Source organism: Hemitrygon akajei, chromosome 10, assembly GCF_048418815.1.
Source record: "Hemitrygon akajei chromosome 10, sHemAka1.3, whole genome shotgun sequence".
NCBI classification, from domain to species: domain Eukaryota; kingdom Metazoa; phylum Chordata; class Chondrichthyes; order Myliobatiformes; family Dasyatidae; genus Hemitrygon; species Hemitrygon akajei.
This window is the reverse complement of record NC_133133.1, coordinates 126,283,517-126,306,965: the sequence shown is the minus strand read 5'-3', so window position 1 is coordinate 126,306,965 and position 23,449 is coordinate 126,283,517. Positions and strand designations below refer to the sequence as shown.

Genomic DNA, 23,449 nt, shown 5'->3' with positions numbered 1-23,449 from the left:
CATTATGAGGGTTGTTGGAAAATTAGACGGGTACTATTTCCCTTACCAGGGATCAGGAAGATGGTTTTTAAGGCAGAAGGTGGTGTACAGGTTTAAAGTAAGTAGTGGAAGGAATAGAGGGTAAACAAAGAAATATAAATTCACCTAGAAGGCAGACAGGGTGTGAACCTCACTGTCCAAGAGGCAGAAACTCTGACCATATTTAAGGAATGCCATACATAGAGTGATAGAACCATAACCCACAGGGCCTCAGTCCCAGTGCAGAAACAGATTCCGGTTTATTAGAGGAAGATTTGCTAAGGAGATACAAGAGCCTGAAGACCCACACTCAACGATTCAGGAACAGTTTCTTCCTCTCAGCCATCAGGTTTCAGATTGTTGTGCGTGACATCCCAGGAGATTTCCAGTTTCTGAGATACTCAAACCACCCCATCTGGCACAAACAATCATTCCATGGTCAAAGTCATAAAGATCACATTTCTTCCCCATTCTGATGTTTGGTCTGCATGTTTTTCTGCACTAATTTGCTGCCACATGATTGGCTGATAAGATATTTTCATTAATGAGGTGTGCAGGCAGAATAAAATGGTCACTGAGTGTATTTTATACGTGGACTTGAATGAAAACACAAGATTGGTGGGTTAGTAAGTTGTGACTGATACAAAGATTGTTGGCCTTGTCAATAGCATAGAAGTTTGCCAAAGGATATAACAGGGTACAGATCAATTGCAGACAAGGGCAGAGAAATGGCAGATGGAGTTTAATTTGAACGAGTGTGAGGTGTTATTTTCTAGAGCATCAGAAGCTGAGGGGAGTCCTGACAGAAGCTTCTAAAATTGAGAAGCATAAACAGCCAGCTAGTACCTTAATCCCCAGGGTTGAAATGTCTAATGCTAGACGGCATGCATTCAAGGCAAGAAGAGGCAAGTTCAAAGGAGATGTGTGGGGCAGGACTTTTTTTTAAAAACACTCATAGAGTGGTGAGTGACTGGAATGCACTAACAGGGGTGCTAGTGGAGGTGTTCAAGTGGCTCAGATAGGAACACGAATGTGTAGAGAATGGAAAGATACGGACCATCTGCATAATTGTAGTTCAGCACAATGCTATGGGCTGAAAGGACTGTTCCTGTGCTGTACTGTTCTAAGTGCATCTGGAAGGGCTGTTTAGGTCCCTGGACAGTAATGAGGGAGATACCCTGATACTGGGTCACCACCCAAAATGTAGACCATCCCTCTGACTCCACTAATGTTCCTCCAGTGGTTTGTTTTGTTGTTCCAGATTGCATATGTAATTATATAAATATTGCAGATATAATTCGAACGCGACCTAGTGTTTTAAACCGTAATCAGTTTAGTGAGTTAAATGAACAGTTTTGCAAACAGCACTAGCTACAGAGTCTGGAGTTTGGTGACTTAGAGATATGATTTGCAAAGTGAAGTGACTATGAGATGTTCTCATATGCATCAGCCAAATGTAAGACAATGGGGTAATGTTAATAGGCCTGCAACAAACCAGGCAATATGGGCTAAGTTATTTTTTGCATCATTGTGACTTAGTTAAACTGGCAGACAAGACTGATGTTGTAACTTAGCACATTAAACGTGGTCACAGATATCGCTGATCAATCAATAGTTGGGATCTTTGAGTACTCAGAGTGAGCCTCACAACATTAAAGTTGCATGTATGGGATTTCTTTCAGACCATCTGTGTGAATTATTTTGTGCTTGAACATTTAGTGCCATTTCCTACTGTTCAAAGGAAGCAACGTCAACCCGAAATATTGGAAGTAAATAATGTCATTGCAATGACTGAAATTGTGGTTACCTTAGATCTAGAGTATGAAAATGTAACATACTTCGAGTTTGAGTATCTCCAGGAGAATGCAATAAATAAAGACCTTTATATCACCAGCTTCAGTGTCTCTCCAGTGACTGCACCACAAGTCACAACATCCATACTTCAATGTACTTGACTGGAGGTAGTAGTTTCCCCAGTTCCATGTTGTACAAGAAAATCATTGTGAAGAAGTTGTACTAAATGAAGTTGTAATTAGAGTGTAGATAGTCATCTGTCAAATAAGGCCTGAGTGTGTTAAATATAGCTTGGTAGATTTTGCTGCTATATCTATGTGCCTATGTACAAGTTTAATTGCTGTATAAACTGTAAATTAGGACTTCTAATTCTAGTCCAACAGATGTTTAAGCCTGGAGAATTTTATCTTTCCAGAAGAAAAATGGTTGGATGTTGCAGAAACTGGGTGAAAGAGCAAGAAACTGCTCTCCTTCACAACCAAACGGTTGGATATGGTGGGAGAGGTGGGTCTGTCAATACGTTATGTGCTTTGTGATCCGAAAAGTGGCAAAGCGATCAAAATATAATTTTTTTCCAGCAGTTCACTCAGTCTCAAAATCACCAGATCATTACAACCAGTTTTCCACAACAATTAGAGTCAATGTATTGTGGAAACAGGCCCTTCAGCCCAATTTGTCTAAACTGACCAAGATAGCCATTTATGCTAATCCAATTTTCCTGTTTTTGGTCCATATCCCTCCATGTATCCTAAACTTTCCCATTCATTATACCTGTGCACACATGTCCTTGTGTATATGATAATAAACTTGACCTTACCTATCCTAAATGGCAACTGTACCCACCTCTACTAGACCTGTCTTGTCAGCTTGTTCCATATACCCACTACCCTGTGTGGAAATCTTTCCCCTCTCATATTAAACCCATGTCACCTAGTTTTAGATTTCCCTACCCTGGGGAAAATATTGTAACTTTTCATCTTTTCTATGCACAATTTGATTTTATGGATCTCTAAGGTCACCCCTCAGCTTACTTCACTCTAGGGAAAATGGTCCCCAGCCTATCAGATCTTTCTTTAGAACTCAAGCCCAACAGTCCCAGCAACACCTTTTTGAATCTATTCCTCACCATCTCCAGCTCAATTACACAGTGACCAGAACTGCACACAATACTCCAAAGTGTTGCTTAACCATTGTTTTGAACAAACCATAACATGGCAACCCAACTTGACTCTTTTTGGGCTTCCAGCTGGATTCAAATATCGACTATAACCAACGTTTCGATGACAAACTCTGCCATCCTCTTCAGGATGAGGCCTTACCTCTTCATCCACAGAATCTCCAGTGTCCTGTGCTTGTTTAAGCTCCCAAAGCGAACCAATTTGCATGGTTCAATTTAATCAGCCACTCCCTTATCCACTTTGATGTGGAATAAGAAAAGGCTTGCAGTGATCTGATCTCAAAGGAGATAAACATTAAATCATTTCAGAATGCAAACAATTAAAAGACAAGGATCTCTCAGCTGGAAATATGGTTCAATATTTTATATCTAAATTATTTTGTTGAAATGAATCAATTCCTCAATAAATAGTTTTCTCTTTTTTTAAAAAAAACAATGCTGTTAAATTAAAATGCATCAAATAATTTGGAAGATAAATTACAACAGAAAGTATCTTCAGAAAAAGCAAAATACCATCCTTTAAAAATGTTTGCTAACCCTGAACAATTTTCAGAGCTTCCCCACATCAGTTCTTTCTCTCCCCAGCTCTGACTTTTGCCATTATTGCTTCGACAGTGCATATCCAAGGGTCTTGAGGTAGGGCCATCCATGCTGCAGCACCATCACCCTCTTTGGCCCAAAGTTAGTCTGGAAAGTCTTATTTCTAAAGGAAGAGGCGGCCACTTCGGTTCAGCTTCAGAATCTTTCCCAGTCGCTGCTTTGCAGTTGCCATCCCTTTCTTTGGACGCTTTCCTGCCAAATGGTTAATAACATTGTTAATAACATTAACAAAGCAGCATTCACACACTTGATAATACTCTTCCATTGAGGATGTCCCAGTGTTTCCTGATCGATGATGCTCTTCCTATCCATCTCTTTGATCTGGGACCCTTGTATTTCAGCAGTGTATCTCATCAGCTAAGTGGACATTCTTGATTTCTCTCCCTCTGATCATCAGTGCCACTGTACTCATGCTGAACATCTCTCCTAGTGGGAATGCACCCCAACACCCCTGCACCGACTTGACGATGGGCTCCCTCTGATCAAGGACACCAATGTTTTATGGTGATATCTAGCCACTGACCTTTTGTCGCCTGGTTGCTCACAGGCGGTGGATTGGGAATGGTCCGCTTGCTAGATGGATGCAGAGGTGGTGACGTTGATATTCCAGGGTGGGTCCGATCTGGACTGTCACTGTTGTGAACTGGACTTGTTCGCAGGTCACAGTCAGCAGTTGACCTGTACACTGCAGTCAATGAGTCAGAGGCAATCTGACCTTCACTATCTACCATTTCTTCCACTAACATCTTGTTCTCCTGGATGTTTTGCCTCACCAACAAAGAACATTCTTTTCTGAGATGTTTTGGCTCATTCTTCAATACCTTGAATAAAAATTAGAGGTAGATTTGTTTACTTGAGTAATTCCCATGTGATCCTTACCTCCCCAAATTCCTCTGCTGTATGTGCTTAACAGAATGGCAGTCACATTACACTTGACCTGACCATCCTCTGGACCATGCAGGCAACTGACTGAATTTTTGAGGGCAATGCCCTGCCTTGCTTGGCAGGACCGCAAAACAAAACGCAGCTCCAGCCAGCAGCTAGAGATCAAACCTAGGGAATTCCCTTTTGCACAGCACTTTACCACCAACACACCAAGACAGTGCAACTGTACATCTTATTTAACCTTAAAGTTTCAATGGTTCAGCAATTCACAGCAAAGGTCCATAGTAGGAACCAAAACAAACAATCAGGCAAAGGGACATTGGTCAGAACATACTTGGAAGTATTGTGAGTTTTGGGTCTCATATCCATAAAAGTATGTGCTTGCATTTGAGAGGGTCCAGAGGTGATTCACAAGAGTGGTGCCAGGAGTGAAAGGGTTAGTGTATGAGGAGCATTTGATGGCTCTGAGCCTGTACTTGCTGGAGTTTAGAAGAATGTGTGTGGGGGGAGAGAGAAATCTCATTCATAACTATTGAAAATTGAAAGGTCGAGACAGTAAAGTGGATGCTTCCTATGGTGGGGAAGTCCATGACCAGAGGAGACAGCCCCAGAATTGAAGGAATTCCCTTCAGAACAGGGACGAGGAAGCCAGAGGTTGGTGAACTGTGGAACCCATTACCACAGATCGCTGTGGAGGCCAAGTCATTGGGTGCATTTAAAGTGGTTCTTGATCAGCAAGGGCACCATAGGAGAAGGCAGGAGAATAGGGTGAAGAGGAATAATACATGACAGAATGGCAGAACAGATTCGATAGTCCTAATGACCTAATTCTGCTCCCATGCCTTATGGTCTAACGTGGTCGATTGTTTTTACATCCAGTTGATATAGAGCATATGGTTGTGTTTAATTAAAAGGAAGTAGACCAATTAAAGCACAATACATGACCTCCCCAGAGAGTTAAATGCAAGCAGATTTTCCCTGACCAAGTGAAAGTGCATGCCATAGACACTCAGGTATACAGGGAACTTAGTCCTACCGCTTCAGATAGTCTGGCCGATGCTCCCATTGTTCCCCTCCATTCAGCAGTTGGCAACACAGTGCTGCACTCAGCGGCTTCCTGCTTCACGGACCCAGCTGTGAAAACATACATCCATCACTCAGTAACAACCGGTGACAGGATCACAAGAGGACTGTGAGACCAACCATTGCAACCTGGTGCAAAGGCAATCAAAGAAATGCAAACATGGCCTACAATTTAAATTCAAATTTACTTTAGTTATTAAGTGATTACTATCATTGTGCCCAAGGGTAAATAGTTTAAGTTACATAACAAAATCCATATTTTATTGATGTACAAAAGAAATTAATTCTATTCTCCTCTCCTGTCCCTCTCTATGCCATTCTTCTGTATCCATACCCTTTCTTCCTTCACAATGTTGCCTCTCTTCAGATCTCCCTTCTACATTCCTCCAGCTAGGACTCATCTCTTGCTGAAGGTTGAAGACAAAATTATTTATTGTAAGTATCTACAAGCCCCTTAACAGATCAACAAAGTGATTGAAAGATTTGGTTCAGAGACTAGAAGTCTTTCCAGAGAAGGGCAGAATTACTTAACCTGCAGTCCATAATTTTCATACATTGAAAGATCAAAATAGTTCAATTCAGAAAGATAGTGAATTTACTCAGAGGATTTAAGATTATCTTCTGGATTTTATGGTGCATAATGAGCTAGGGACCTTTATCCATCAGCAAGGGAACCTTTGTCAGACAGTAACAATAAAATTCAATGCTGTGTTTGAAAAGAACCTGAAAACGTTAATATCCTTTATCTTGCCAGAGTCAACTTAGAATGGGACAAAGTTGAGACTGACTACCATAAAATGGTCAAAACTAACTTTGGATAAAATTACAGATAATCAGTGGGAGAGTATCAGTAATCTGATTGAATAATAGTCATAAATACAGTATGCAGAAAGGGAGAGAGCTCCAATTACTAGATATATTAAAGAAACTAATTTTCAAGGCAAGTTGGCTAATTGGATCCAAAATTGGCTTAGCAATAAGAGGCAGAGAATGGTGAAGGAGGGTTGCTCTCATAATTGGAAGCCCATGGACAGTGATATAGCCTAGGCACTGGTGCTGTAAGCCATTTGGTGGTATAGTGGCATCTGCACCAGACTTCGAATACACCTGGCTCCTTGCACATTGCATTGAGCTAGCAATTTGGTCCTGTAAAAAAAATGCAAGGATGCCACCTGATGCGCATTAGGCATGCAGAGGAAAAAATGGTGCTGAAAATATTTGATTCTTTATATCTATAAAATATTGAACAATTTGATTAGTATGTTTGCAGATAACAATAATTGGTGGTGTAGATAGTGAGGAGCATCGTGTTTAGGTATCGAATGATACTGCTCAGTTTGCAATTTGTGCAGATCAATGGCAGATGGAATTCAATCCCAACAAGTATGAGGTTTTGAGGATAGGACATTGACCATGAATAGTAGGGTATGTTGAGGAATAGAGGGACCTTGGTGTACAATTCCAACAATCCCTGAAGGTTGCAGCACAGGTAGAGAAGGTGATGAAGAGATACTTGTCTTCATTAACCAGGGTACAGAATATGACAGCAGATTGGTTTTGGTACAACTAGTTAGGTCACTGCTAGTAAACTGTATGCAGTTTTGTTCACAACACTAGAAAAGATGTGATCACACTGGTGAATCTGAAGAGGTTTAGGAGGATATTGCTTGAGATGGAACATTTCAGATATGAAGAAGAACCTAATAGGCTGGGATTGTTTCTCTTTGAGTAGAGAAGACTTGACAAAAGTACACAAAGTGACATAAATAAGAAAAGAAACTTCACCCCATAGCAGAATGTGTGTGCTTGTTTTTCGTGGGCTGGCTAAACAGTGCAGCTGCTTTTAGAGGTTTGTGTATCTGTACCCAAAGATGCTTCCAGTCTGCTGCTACATTAAAACACGACTTCCAAGGAGTACGCCATTTCCTTCATTTTCCAATAAATCACTTAAAACACCTATTGAAGTTAAAACTTAAAACAAACATGCTAGAAATCTGCTTTCTAAAACAAGTGAACTGAAAAGTAGATATGCTAAATTTGGTTAGACAAAATGTGCAGCTAACATGTCTTTATATTATAAAAAAGGATTAAAAGGCTACTGCAGAATGTGCAATAGAAATGACATTAGCAACATTTGAATGGAACTGTTTTCTTCTCAGCATGGATGCACAGTGGCATGGTTAGTACAGCCACTGCCTCAGAGTTGCAGTGATTCAGGTTTAACCCTGACCTTTGGTGTTGTCTGGATGGAGTTTGTACACTCTCCCTGTCACTGTGTACCATTTCCCCCAGGTGTTCCAGTTTGCTCCCGCATCTCAAAGACGTGCAGGTTGCAAGATTAATTAGCTGCTGCAAATTGCCCCTTGCAGGGTGTCGCCAGAACATCTTAGGTTGTGTTGGTTGTTAATGCAAATATTTCAAAGTATGTTTTAATGTACATGTGATAAATAAATGAATTTGAATCTGTAGAGTAGGTGAGTGGTGGAATCTGGGAAGAACTAACAGGAACACAAGGAGAATAAAGCAGGCTTAGTGTAACAAGGTGCTTGATGTGTCAGCTGGAACACTGTGGCTGAAGGGCCTGGGTCCGTGCTATCTCTCGATTGCAAATAGGAAGGGTGGACGAGAGGAGAAAAGTTCAATGTTCAAAACAAGTTTATCAAAGTACCTATATGTCACCATATACAGCACTGCGATTTCTTTTCTTGCATATGTAGTCAATAAATCCATAACAGAATCAATGAAAGACTGCACCAAATTGGGTGTGCAACCAGTGTGCAAAAGACAGCAAACTGTGCAATTACAAAAAGAAATAAATATTAACAATAAATAAGCAATAAATATCAAGAAAATGAGATGAAGTGTTCTTGACAGTGAGTCCATAGGTTGCGTGAAAATTTCTAAGATGGGACAAGTGAAGCTGAGTGAGGTTATCCCCTTTGGTTCAAGAGCCTGATGGTTGAGGGGTAATAATTGTTCCTGAACCAGTGGTGCGAGTCTGAGATTCCTGTACCTTCTTCCTGATGACACCAATGAGAAGAGAGCATGTCCTGCGTGGTGGGGGTCCTTGATGATGGATGCTGCTTTCCTGCAATAGCATTTTGTGTAGCTGTGCTCAATGGTGGGGAGGGCTTTACCCATGATGGACAGGACCGTATCCACTACTTTTTGGAGGATTTAAGGGCAAGTCGTGTTTTCAGGTTTTGATGTAAACATCAACACAAGTAGAGCACCTGCGGTATTTTGCTTTTCAACATCTCCCATGCTTTTATTAAGATAAAAAAGAAAATTCACTTTAATTTTCCTCTGACCTGATAAGTCAGAAAAGGTCTTTATTTGAAATAGTCCAGTCAAATTTCAAGCAGTACATTAAGGGACAAATAAAGTCAACATTCCCAAGCTATTGGAAACACCAATGCCAAGTGTTTCCTTTGAAAGACCAGCTGGTCACACCATCCTCACAATTCCTAATTCAGGAAACTTAACATACTTCTTTCCTGATCAATCATTGCATTTCATAATGTCAGCTCTACCTGAAATCCTTCATCCATCAACATCTAAAATCTGGGAAACAGGCCTGTCCCACCTCTTAAATGAGCCCTTTAAAACTACAGACCTGTTGACAGTACTGTCTCCAGTACAGTGATGGTCCTGCGGCCACAGTTACTGTGCCTGTCATAATGATAGACCCATGTCCACCATTACTGCACCTGCCATGACAGATCCACACCCATCATTACTAAACCTGTTATAAGGACAGACTCAAGTCCATTACAGCACACCTGTACTAATTCTAGATCCATGCCCATCTGTACTGTACCTGTTGTAATGACAGATCCAAGACCAGCATTACTGTTTATGTATAATGACATACCATAGACCAGCAGTATGCATCTGCTGTAACTTTAGCTCCGTGTCCACCTGCACTGTACACTGACCTATAGCTGAACCAGCACACATGTCTGGAATGTCAAACCGGGCCCACTGATCTGGATACTTCATTCCCAAATATCCATTGAACTCGGGGAAACAAGAAAGTCCACCTCAATTTGCTACGGTCACGCTCCCTCTCTACACACACTTCTGTCTGGACACGTCACTGGTGGATCCTTTTAAAGAATTCTCAACCCTGCTGGGTATAGTGGGCCAAATGAGGAAGAAAGAGACCTTGGCAACAGCAGGTACAGTCAGTCAGATCCAACACTGTGCACCACAATATCAAAGCACAGAACATGTTTCTCTTCTCAAGTGAAATCAGTACAGGGGTCCATGAAAGTAAGTCACTATAAATCTGGTGGAGAATTCATGAAGAAACTCAATCTCAGAACGGGTTAAAGCGCTTAGCGTACACGCTGCAGATTCCCAACAACTGCAAGTGGTTCGAAGGTCCATTTTATTGTCAAAGAATGCATGTACAATACAACTCTGATATTTGTCTTCTCCAGATAGCCAAGAAACATCATGGGTGCTAATGAAAGAAAAAACATCAACTCCTTCCCCACCCCGGCATGGAAAGGGTAAGAGACAACATTCATAGACCCCAAAATACCCCCTTCTCCCACAGCAAAAAACAGCCACAATAACAATCACCAACCCCCTCACTCACAAGAAAGAATTTCAGCTGTTTCATTGAAAATAACTGAGGGACAAAAGTCACATATTTCGAACTGGATTTAATAAACGGTGGGTGGAGGTTGAAGTATCAGCCTGTCGTACTGAATGGTCCAGTGCATTGCTACATAACCTGGCAGACAGCAAAGTGTCTATATAATAATCTGATGTCAACATACCGTATATGACATCACATAGGAAACTGAGTGAAAGTGAAGTTCATTAAAATTGTCAAGGTGTAAGATTGATTCAAGCCACTAAAACATTACTGTATGGTATGAAAAAAAGTAGAGAAAAGATTGATAGCATTAAGCTTAGAGAAGTAAATTTTGCTTTGGCTGCCCAGGTCTTGGTGCAGGCTTCTGATTGGCTGGGCTGTTTCATTTCAGCACTTTCTGTTTGAAGTTGAGTGAGTGAGCACAATAGTTGTTGTTAAATGCAAAATATTTTCCTGGAAACTTGTTTCCCTGATTTTTTTTCAATGGAAGAAAACAGAAAACCAGGATGAGACCCAGAATGAATTATCACTATACAGTGAGTGGGGTTTAAGACAAGAGCACAATATCGAAACCAAACCATTCAGGAGAGTACCAAGGTACGGCTTCTTCCACAGAGCCATGCTAGCTCAGTAATAACTCTGAATTCGATATCAATATTTTTCTCTTTCCACCAACATGGAGGGATCTGAAGCCAAGATGTGATAGATAGTTAAGTCCTCACATCAATGATCTCATTCAACAATGGAACAGGATTGAGAATCAGAACTTTAACATCTTGAAGTGAAATCCAAGTAGGGACATATACATATATGGTTAAGACATTAAAGTCATAGAAGTCTCTCAACTTGTAAATTGAACTGCTGGTCTAGAATTTCAGTCTTACATATTACCTGTAAACTAGGCCATACAAAATTCTGTTGTCAGCATCCTAACTTTCACCACCCCATTCATTCATCACTCCTGTGTTTGGCAGGAGTTCTATTTGTTGTGAGTCTATCATATGTCAAAATTGTTATTGAGACATGTAAACTGAGAGTTTGGATAATCATAAACTAGTCAGAGGCAACCAATAGTGGTAGGGGAGTCACTAAAGACTAAAGTGCAAATAAACTCTGAGGCAGTAACATGGGCAGAGGGCTCTGGGATTTATATGGACTTCCAGATGCTTTAGACAAGACCTAAAAAAATGAGGAGAGATGAAATTATAAGAGTTACTATGATAGAGGAAAAGATTTGTGGAAATAGAAACCAATGAAATTGATTGAGAGGTTTTAAGTTATCAATGCTTTTAACAGTTCTGGCAGAGAAATCATTTCCATTTCTGGGGAAAGAACAAACCTGAAGTAGAGGTGAACCACTTTTCACTCAAAAGGGAGCATTTCCCAAATAGAGATTCTAAGATAAGAAGGGTTTAGAAGTTGGAAATCATGAAGATCAATGAACAACGGAAAAGACTAATGGAAAGTCTGCATCTGTGTGAAGAGGGGGTACAAAGGAATGGATCATATGCTAGCTGAGAGGTTCTACCAAAGTTTTATCCAGAGTATTGGAGAAAGTAATTAGAGTTCATTTTAAAAAAATGACACCAAGGCTAACATATTACACTAATTGTACTGTATATAATTGTTTTTCTTTGAAGATGACCTATTTAGCTTGAATATTTGATGGATAGGGGCATATTTCACATTTTTTTCCTTGTAAATGATCCTGGAAGAAGTACAAAGTTTAAAAGTTGTTCAGACAGATACCCAAGATAGGACGGGCAATGAAGGATACAAGCCCAATATGGCAAATGGGATTGGTGGAGATAGTCATCACAGCTGGCATGGAGAAGGTGGGATGAATGAACCTATTTCTGAGATGTATGATTCTATGAAACAGGATTTCAATCTTAAAAATGAAGAGTTCGTTCATTTAAGTGGTGGTGAAAAAAAAATTCTGTTTATGCTAATGGAACACTCCCACATATTTAAAAATGTATTGATAGCGGGGGAAATTGAAAACTTCAAGATTGAAAGATTTTCATTGGACATTTCATTGGAATTGCAGTGTAAATTAACGGTGATCTCTGAATGGCAGGGCAGAACAAGCAATTAAGCATTCTAGTGCTGTTCCCTTGTGCTTCCTTCCCCTCCCCAATCAGTACTACACACTTCAACCTCCAGCTCTTCCCCAAATCCCCCTCCCCTCCTCAACTAGTTCTCCCTGTTCCAAACCTATCTGTGCTGCCAGCACACCCAACCCACCACTGCTGCTGTTAAGCTGTATGGATCAGTTATGAGGAACCACATCATTTCAAGTCCTTACCCCACCTGCAAAGTAGGAGATCCTATTTTGTTTTGTAATCCTGAGTACACACACAAACACACTGAAATACCCACCACAGTCTGATGCCCTGGAACATGGGCTCAGTGCGCCTTTCTCCCTCCTATTAGTTCTTATGCCTTGATGTGACTTGGAAAGGTTCCTTTTTTCCAGGCTGTCCCTATTCTTTCTTGGGCTGCTGCGAAGGTCTGAGTACTGCAGGGCTGCCATTGACAGCATGCCCTGTATGGCCTCGGTTGTGCTTGGAGATGGTGGCTGTACCCTGAAATGCAGCAAGGAAAATGGTTGGGCGTAGGTAATGTTTTCTCTTCCCAGTCATCCATTAACCCTACTATTCTCTAATACCAGAGTCTGCTCAACATACCCCAACTACACCAATGCAGTCACTGTTGTTATAAGCACTGGGGATTACTATAGTATGGCAGGAGATTCACTGACTCAATGCATTGCTTTGGATTAAGCCCCACACAATCTATCCGACCTCTGTACTATTCTACTCTGGAATACTGAATGAAGGAACAGGCTTTATCCTTTAAGTCTGTTCTGTCATTCACTATGGTTAACTAAGAACTTGGAAATATTTTATACAGTGAAGATGGTAACAGATTTCACCAGTACCTTAACTAGAGAAATGGGCAGACACATGGCAGATGCAGTTTAACAAAGAAGAATGGAAAATGAAGCAATAATAGAAATTAAACAGGAGGATAAAGAAACAGAGGTATGCAAGATAAATAGAGAATGTCATTAAGTGCTTGTATCAGTTCAAGCATTAAGAACAAAGTTCGGAAGATACGTTTAATCTTTCAATGTTGGATTGTGTTACTTTATGGGTACTTCACTTTGAGAAAGATGTTCTGCCAAGAAAGTATGGAGAAACTACAATGGGTACCAGAGATGAGCAAGGATTTCAGTTCTATGAAGAGCCTACATAGAAAGCACTGTTCTCCACAGTGAGAGTTCAGATAACTCAATGATTTCAATATCAAAGAAAAAGTTTTGATAGACTGAAACAAGGACAGCAGTTTCCCAATTCAGAGGGATTAGTACTAGAGAAAGCAAGACTTAAGAATGAGAGGAAGACCAAGATTTTTTGTGGTGGTGGAAGCAGATTCAATAACAACAAAGAAAACTGGATAAAGATATAACTGGATAGTTTGAGAACTATTTACAAGGCTATAAGAACGTAAGGAATCTCAGCAGAATCAGGAGTCTCCTGGCCTGCCCTACCAGTCATCGAGTTCACTGCTGATCTGACCTTAGCCTCGGCTCTTCTTTTTCTATAACCCTCTTCTTTTTCTATAACCCTCTGCAATACGCCCAAAATATCAAAAACCCATCTCTCTCAAACTTCAGTGATACATCATCCACAGCTCTGGGCTGGTGAATGTCTATACTTAGAGACCCCAGTACAGAAATTCCTCATTTCCATTCTGATGGGTGATCTTTTATTCTGAAATTGTATCCCTTTGATCAGTTTTAATTCATCATACAACCTTGTTCATTCAGCAGTTCCTGCATGGGCGGAACGGCCTATTTCTGCTCCTACGTCCAATGGTCTTATAAAGCTACTTAGATGGACTCTGCCGGTCATTTTAAATACTTCAATTTCATCAACTTCCAACTTATGCTAGAAACACCCCCAGCACTTACACCACCTCCCACCCCCACCCCACACAAAGAATCCTGCATTTAATCCTCACTTTCTTAAACTCAGCCCAATCTGTGCAATCATTCAATGCAAGATAACCCCTTCATTTCAGGAATCAATCTCCTTATTAAAGGAAATTATTATATAAATAAATACAGCAAAGAAACAGACCCTTCAGCCCAACTAATGCACACTGACCAAGATGGCCATCTAAGCTAGTCTCATTTGCCCAGATCCCTCTAAACCTTACCTATACATGAATCTTTCAAAGTTATTATACCTGCATATCCTCTAGTAGCACATTCTATATTCACATTAATCTCTGCATAAAGTTGCTCAAGTCCCCCTTAAATCTTTCCCCTACCTTAAATGTATGCCCTCTAGTTTTTGATTCTTTTTCCCTGAGGAAAAAAAAACTGTATTTATCCTATCCACACCTCTCATGAGCTAAACATCTCCAAGATCATCCCTCCAACCCCTGAAAAGGTCAAGACTGCCCAAACTCTCCCTGTATATCTTCTAATGAAATCTTTCCAAGAGCAGGGTAACTAAAACTGTACACAATACTCCAGGTTTGGTCTCACAAATGTCCTGTACCACTGTAACATAAACAGACCAATGTTGTACACATTGTTCGAGGTATGTTCTCATCAATGTATCGAGACTCCTTTAATTTTATAATTTATTTCAACATTGGTCAACGTTCCATTTGCCTCACTAATTATTTGCTGTACCTACATGTTAACAAGGTGTTTTATGTTCAGGGATAGTCACATCCCAATGTCTCTGAACCAAAATACAAACTCCACTTCTCCCAAAATTATACTTCACCACTAAATTTTTGTGCACTCTCCCTACAAATTACATACCTCCCTCACCCATGTATGGTCAATAATGATTGCTACCTTTGGTCCCTTCATATATGTCATTAACACACCTCGTTGACAGTTGAAACCACACTCCAGTAGTTATAGCTCGGCAACCTGCAAGTGATTAATGTATCCTGATTTGACTTTGTTAGCTGATTACCTTCCCCATAATGTCAGTTCTTTACCTTTTGCAAACAATATCATGGGATTCTAGACACATTCTTATTACATACAGGCAGCACAGACAGCAACAAAAGGGCTTTCATCTATGCAGGATCAATCTAGGCCACAATCAATTTCTCTCTCAAATCTATTTCTTTGCCTTTGTTCTAAATGATCTCAAACTTTATCTTGCTTGTTTCAAGTTTACCTCAATACTCCTAACTTTTGTAATTGGAAAGAGGGATTGAACTTCAGATTTTCTTAGATCTTTGAAATGTTTTCATTCAGAAGTGGCTAGTTTTAATTTCATTATGCACCCTTGTTCAGCAGACACCCCTCCCCTTCCAGGTGAAGCTTTTAATTACACTTAGCCTGTCACTTTCAATGCCTTAATTACATCAACCTCTAAACAAGGCACTATACACCAACTTTAAGCCTTTTTACCATTCTCAGTCCTTGCTTCATGTCCTCTGTTTAATTCATCCTTTGAAGTCAAGTGCCCTTGAACTGTATGAACCGATACTATTGTGTTTTGCTCATTTTATGTACACTTCCAGGACCAACTTCTACACTAAATTTATTACCTCCTTGAGATAATGGCTGACAAATAAGACTGTGCAAAGAGCAATTTGGAAACGGCAGAAAACTGTAACATTTGTCCCAAAAGGCAGGTACTTTTGTTTCATAAACCTTCTCCCTCTGTCTAAATCTGAAATTAAATTTTTGGCAAGCAAAATAGCTGATTTGGGAGAGTGTTATACCAAAGGTCTACGGTACTTGGTTGAATCGTGGGTTTTGGCACCATTGATTATTTATTTAATTAGGTGTGGCATGGTAGCGTAGACATTAGCACTACACAATTGCAGTGGCATCGACCAGGTTTGATTCTGCTGCTGCCTGTCAGGAGTTTACCCCATGATCTGCGTGGATTTCCTCTGGTGCTTCAGTTTCCTCCCACATTCTAAAGACAAATGGGTTAGTAGGTTATTGGGTCACATGGGTGCAATAAGATTCTGCAAACTGGTTGGGCCCAAATTATGAGGGGTATAGCTAGAGTAAATTCAAGCTGGTCTATTCCTCTGAGGTTGGGTGGGTCTACAACCAGAGGCTATGGGTTAAGGGTGAAAGGTGGAAAGTTTAAGGGGAACATGAGGGGAAACTTCTTCACTCAAAGGGTTGTGAGAGTGTGGGATGAGATGCTAGCGTAAGTGGTGCACGTGAGCTCAATTTCAACGTTTAAACAAAGTTTGGATATGTACATGGATAGCAGTGGTATGAGTAGTTATAGTCTCTGGTGAAGGTCAAAGAGAGAAGGCAGTTTAAATGGTTTTGGCATGCATTAGATGGGCCAAAGGGCCTGTTTCTGTGCTGTGCTTTCTACAACTATGACTCGCTAAATCTAAAATCTTAACAACACATCTTTCTATTCCTTTGAATCTCAAGTTTATTAAATTCCCACATTCTAACCAATGTTGAATACCATGCCAAGTGAGGTGCTATTTCCCATGTTCTAACCATGTTCTAAGAGTGTCAATAACAGAGGCCCTGATACTGATATTTCTAAATACCATCAGTCAAACAATGCCAAGCTAATTATTCCTACTCAATTGCATCTGATAATTGGCCCTCAATCCATGTTAAGACTGTTAGCCTGATCCAAAAGCATCTCAGTTATATGTAACCACTTATCTGAAAATCTATCAAAGACTTTTGAAAATCTAAATACACTATCAACAGGTTTCATGTAATCTGTCACACTAGGTACAAATCAAAATTCATTCCTCTTTCTTATCCCCCGAGGGTGGCTTCTTCAAGCTCATCTGTGAAAACAGCCCTTTAAGGTCTCTTTTTTTCCTTTTCAAAGTAGATGGGGTTCTGTCAACATCTGTGATCTACAGCTGCACTCAAACTGGTTTTTATGGTGATAGTTCCCGCTCTCAGGGCTCTCTGACTGGCCATTTTTCAGTATCCAAGGATGCGGCCTGGAGACGCACATCTTTGGGGTGAGGCTCTGTGAATGTGCCGTTTCTGACTGAGGCTTCATGGGAGAAATGGAATATCATGAACAGTGGATCGGCTGGCGGGATGCCTTTGTACTTGGGCAGTCTCTCTCAGATGGTTGGGGAAAGTTTGCTGACAACTCTCAAGTCAGAGAACTCAAAATAAAGGCAACACAACAGACTGCAACATAGCAATCAGTGAGTTGCTCTGTTGATTTCCCACCTCGCTGTGGGAAGGGTGACATTTCTCTGTCCCTTTATCAGGGAAAGGAAGAGCCTATGGCATGTTGAATTGTCAAGTGAACAATCCATTTTTGTTGAACTGCAGATCATGGTCTCCCTTTGAGGGATTTGCCATTGCTTTTGTGATGGGTGCTGATGCTTTCTGCTGACATAAGTGGGGTTGGCAGAGTTGTTGCTTTGCTGCTGCTTGTGTGTGAGGGGGAAAGAGAGGGCTTTGGGGCTCTAACATTTTACTGTCAAACATTCTTTGGGGTTCTCTACTGCTTTCATGGATGTCTGTGAAGAGTAAGAATTTCAGGTTGTATATTGTATACATTCTCTGATATTAAATGGAACTATTGAACCTTTCACTTTACTCAATCCCCAAGTGCCTTGCTACAGCATCCCTAATATTAGGTTTTGAACAGAAGAGCATAATAACACAAGTAAAAAGGAAATGGAATGGGCCAGTTGAACTAATAAGCCTGATGGCTGTTCTACCCCAAGGCCTTACTGCCAGCTTCCCATAACCCTCAATTTCCTGATCTTTCAAAAACAAATGTGCTTGCCTCCTTTTTGAATACTCCTGATGGCCTAACCTCCTCTGGGGCAGAAAATGCCAGAGATTTACCAGTCTTTACAAGAAGCTCAGTTTTAAATGACTACCCCCCCTCCCCGCCACTTTGCAACTTTACCCCTTGTTTTGAGTTTCTTCCATTAGTGGAAACATCTACCCTGCCCTGACTCTGTATGGATCCTATACCTTTAAATAAGTTTACCCCTCATTCTCCTAAGTGCCAAAGAATATTGATCCAATTTCTTTAGCCAGTTGTGAAACGCCAAATCGCTCATCCCAGTAACTATCCTGGTGAATCTCTTTCAGACTGCCTCCAATGTTGGTATATTCTTTCTTAAACAAGGAACCAAACCTGCACATTACTCCAGGTGTGGTCTCAGCAGTACTTTGCATAATTGTAACTTTATTCTAAACTCCAACCCTCCTGCAGATGTACCATCTACCTTCCTAACCATCTAGCTGCACCTCCTTTAGTGATTCTTGCACAAGATTCCTTTAATTTTACTCATGTCCAACCATTCTTCATTAATAATTCAAACTCATCTAAATGAAGGACATAACCTCCCACCTTTCTGTACTGAATTCATTAGTAAGTTTTCAACCACCTACTCAATGTCTCTGTACACTTTCACTGAATCCTAATCCCCTTATTGAAGCATGCCCTCCCACCTATTTCATATCATCTGCAAACTTGGATACTTTACACTTTGCTCCATCTTCCAGGTCACCAACAGAAATCATAAATAGTTCGGAGCCAAGAACCTTCTGAGCACTCCACTAATTATACCCTTTCCACCCAAAAAAGACGAATGTATTCTGTCTTTTGTGTAATAATCAGCCTTCAATCCCAATGAACACCTTTCACTTAATGGTCTAGATAAGGTGGATGTAGAGAGGATGTTTCCAATTTGGGAGGGGGAGGGGAGTTTAGAACTGGAGGACACAGCCTGAGGAAAGAGGGACATCCATTTAGAACAATGTTGAGGAGTGTTTCTTAGCCAGATGCGCGGTGAATCAGTTGAGTTCTGTGGAGGCCAAGGCACTGAGCACAGTATATTTAAAGTGGAGGTTGATGGGTTCATGATTATTCAGGGCATGAAAGGTTATAGGGAGAAGGCAGGAGAATGGGGTTGAGAGTCAGCTGTATATGGCACCTGTCAAATGCCATCTGAAAATTCAAATGAACTACATTTAAAGGTTCCCCATCAACTGTTTATTACATCAACAAATTTTCTAGAGCTCTTTGTCAAACACTTCATTTTCCATGAAGCAATGGTTGACTTGATTTAATTACATTAAACTTCACTGAATGATGAGATAATTCTTCCTGGATTATAGACTCCAGCATTTTGCCAGTAGATGTTAGGCTAACAGGGCTACAGCCTCCTGGTTTTTCTCTTTCTCCCTTCTTATACGATACGTTGCTTCTTGATTTCGTGGAACCCCTTTAGAGTTTTGAAAAATCTCTCTATTCTTTTTAATTTATTAAACTTCTCATCACCTGAAATCTCCAGAGCGGATTCTAATTAGTTTAAAAGTCAGTCAATAACCAATTCACAGGAAAAATGTAGAATGGGGGTGGGGGGGATTTCCAGAAAGTTCTAGAAACAGGGTTTCCAACCTTTTTTCTGCCATGGAGCCTTAGCATAAACCGAGGGGTCTGTGAACCCCAGATAGGGAACACCTGCTCTAGAAGAACAAAACCAAAGCACTGACCATCACTGCAGTTGTGTCTTTAAACCTACATGGCCAGTGAGATTTTCAGCCTTTGGTCCCATTAACCTTTTTTTTTGGAAAGTTAAGATTTTTTTCAGTCTCAAGGCCACTGTTTCCAGAATGTGTTTTATTATTTTGTGTTAATCTCTCTCCTATTTTGCCTGCAAGATCTAACCTCAATTAAAAAAATCATTTGATGCTGCTTTTTATCAAAATCTTATCCAAGTTCTTGTTATCCTAAGGTTCTTGCAATTTCTCATCACACACAGCAATATTAAGTAGAACTGGATTAGAGGAGGGTCTCTTGTCTGTTAGCCAGTTAAACTGGAATTTCCTCAAGGAATGTAACTTAGAAACAAACTATTAATTTGTTAAATATTTGTGTTGTTTATATGCCACCACATTTTAAAGTTCCATTCCTCGCACCTGGGAAGCTTGTTTCATCCCAATTTAAAAAGCTGACATAATTATTTACAGTACAAAAGCAGCTTAGTTGACATTTTAAATACATGATCCAACACGATCTGCAGTCAGCCAGTTACTTCAACCTGGAATTGAAGAAAATTTACAACACAGAAAGCCACTTAGACCACCATGTGTAAAGGAACTGGAAACCAAATCCCACTTTCCATAGGGGAGTGCTGCTTTTCGAGGAAGGTATCAAGAGTAGTGCTGAGTCATGAGACAGACAGTGGACAGTAATGCAGTGTTGGTGTGGGCTCAAATCATGAGCAGCAGGGGATAGGCTACCCCCAAAGTGTGATCTCTCGACACAGTGCAGCATAATAGGGCAAAGATCTAGGACATGTTTGAAGGGAACTGACACTGATGGGAGTTTTTAATTTACATATTGACTGGATAAAACTATACTGCAGAAGTTGATAGGACGTGCGTCACCAATCACTTCTTAAGCAGTATGTCACTCCACTTACCCGGGAGCTGGCCATTTTAGATTTGGTCACGTGGAATGAGGAAGGATTAATAAACCCAGGCAGTAGAATTCCAAGTGCAGTTTGAGAGTAAATACTATGGGATCTAAACCATTATTTACAACTTTAATAGTGCCAATTATAATGATATTATGATTGAGTTGTCCAAGGTAGATTGGAGAATGAGCTCAGAGAGAATCAGTAGATGAACAGCAGCAAATATCGAACAGCTGACCCATATGCACAGCAGGAATTATCCCAATTAAAAGAGGGATTCCATGAGAAAGAGGAAAGATGTCATCAACAGAGACAAAGAATAATGTCAAACAAAAGTAGGGCATATGAATTGACAAGAGCTTGTGGTGGGACAGAGGAATGGGAAGATCATAGGAAACAGCAGTTAAGCACCAAAATGTTCGTAAGCGAGAACATTTTGAGAGAAAACTTACACAAAATATCAAAACAAACAGTAAAAATACCCATGCGTAGATAGAAGCAGCTAGCTAACATGAGAGTAGCACCTCTAGAGGATGAGATGGTGAATTAATAACAGAAAACAAAGGATGGCAGATCTGTAAAAGCAATTTTAAGTTGCTCTTTTTTGGAGGATGCAGCAAACATATATCCAAGGTGGCACAGAGGCTAATTTCAAATAACAGGGAGGAACTTGTAAAAATCACAAGGGATAAATATTAGGGAAACACATGGAACTTAATGGCAGACAAATTTCCAAGACCCAATGGCTCGTATCCAAGGCTTTTAAAGGAAATGGCTGCAGACATAGTGAAATTGGTTGATGTGTTTCAAAACTTACAAAACTCCTGGAGAGTAACATTAGATTAAAAAACAACAAATGCTACCCCCTCGTTCAAAAGGGAAGGCAGAAGATCAAGAAATATGGGCTAGTTAGTTTAGCAGTTATTGTTGGCAGGTTGTTGGTATCAGTAATCAAAGAGGAAATAGATAATCATTTAGGAAAGCTGAATATAATTAGACCTAGTCAACATGGTTTTATGAAAAGCAAATCATGTTTGACAAGTTAGTTTGAATTCTTTGAGGATGTGACATGGAGAGGTGATCAAGGGCAAGCTGTAAACATGGTACATTTAGGGTTTCCAAAAGGCATTTGACAAAGTGCCCTAAAAGCAGCATAAATCAAAATGTCAAGATAAGGAAGAGGTGTGCGTTAGTGTCTATTGAAAGCTGCTATATAGAAAACAGAAATGGAAACATCAATTTTGTTTCTTTTTCCACATGAGCTGAATGTTTCTAGCATTTTGTTTTTATTTCAGATTTTCAGTATTGCAGCATTTTTTTGTCATTTGCTGTTGAAACATTGTGGTTGGAGCTTCCACAATTTCTTTCCTTGCCTTTTTATCTTAAAAAGATCTGGGGGTACACTTCATCCATACTGGTGATTTATTTGCCTTGAAAGATACCAAAACTTTTAGCTATCCCATCAGCATCAATTCACTGCATAACACAAGAGATTTTCTGGGCTGCTCGACAGTGGCGTTTGCATGAGAAATGGATCTTTGCCAGAAGGACTGGTTATTTTGTTCCTGAAGCTCTGACTGAGCTTGACAGGAGGCCAAAAACAGAGGTCAGAGTGAGAGTGGATCTCCCCCTGCCCTGGAGGCCCAAAACAGTCAGGGTGACTGTTCTGCAAAAATTCTTTTCAGTCTACCAGGGTGACCTTGAGCTTCTACTTGCCAGTCAAGTTAATACTCCACCCCACTTCCAACGTAGGCTGCAGTCTTCATCATTCACTGAGAAGTTTTAGACAATCAGCTTTCGCTACGTGTGATAGAACTGGCCAGGTCTAGGTCTTCCGTCTGTAACAGTAGCTCAGTTCCTCTCCAAAGGGATGCAACCCGACCTACTGCACATCACCTGTCTATTTTGTTTCACTGTTCAGTAACAACTGTACTTCGTGCACCTCAGTTTCAGTCTTGTATTTTTCTCCTCTGCTGCATTTATTCACCTTGCCCAGACTCCACCAACCTTAAAGCTACTGCAAACAGTTTCTCTACTTTATAATCATTTTATCCACATTTATCTGGATGTCACTTTTCTAATGGAAAGGCAAAATACATCTTCCAGCAACAGCAACCTCTTCTTTACAGCAGCTATACTTTTACTTTATACATAAATCTTGGTTATGGCCACCACATTTAAACAAGAATCATCAAGATGGTGAAAAGCAAGCAACGGTTATTGAGACTTACAGAACTCCACCAGTAACAGTCTTCCAGCTACAGAACTGCAATCAACCCTTTTCTTCCTACCACTGCGCCAACTTTTGGTCCAATTTGCCGTTCTCATCTAGCCTTTAAATTTTTCACTGGACTGTCATAGGGTATCTTGTCAAAATCCAGGTAGACTACATAAAAGCACTGACCTCATGGACCACTCTGTGACCTTTTTAAAAAGTTTTGTCAATTTAGAGAGACAGCATCTTTCCTTAAATTCTCATCAATTTTCCCTGATTAATCATACTTTCTAAAAGAAAATTTATACTTTCCCTTAAATTAATTCCAATGAATTGCTCAAGATAAAGACCTTCATTCCTCAGCTTTTCCCTTTTTAAGCTACGTTACAATCTTACAGGTCCTTAATGTCTGGCCAGGAAGGACTGAAAATTGTAGTAAGAGTATTTGTTGTTTCCTCTCTTTCTGTTATTAACTGGTGATGTAAACCGCATGAGTCAGATAATTTGTCACTTTTACACTATCTAAACCCATTAATATCTTATCTCATTCAACTAACACACACATCCCCTAAATGGCATCACTCCCCCTGTTGTCCATGAAGAGAATTATTGAGTATTC

At 40.3% G+C, this 23,449-nt stretch overlaps 1 protein-coding gene across 2 annotated transcripts in view; it reads right to left on the bottom strand.

Moving 5' to 3' along the window:
* Positions 1–3,338: 3,338 nt before the first annotated feature.
* kdm7ab (lysine (K)-specific demethylase 7Ab) overlaps positions 3,339–23,449 on the bottom strand; it is a 96,543-nt gene continuing 76,432 nt past the window's right edge. For both annotated transcript variants that reach the window (XM_073058908.1, XM_073058907.1), the window contains exons 17-20: positions 12,549–12,754; positions 5,511–5,608; positions 4,113–4,410; positions 3,339–3,781 (exon numbers count right to left, since the gene is read on the bottom strand). In XM_073058908.1, coding sequence (XP_072915009.1) covers positions 3,693–3,781; positions 4,113–4,410; positions 5,511–5,608; positions 12,549–12,754 — 691 coding nt within the window. In that variant the 3' untranslated portion in view covers positions 3,339–3,692. The remainder of the gene's footprint in view (positions 3,782–4,112; positions 4,411–5,510; positions 5,609–12,548; positions 12,755–23,449) is intronic.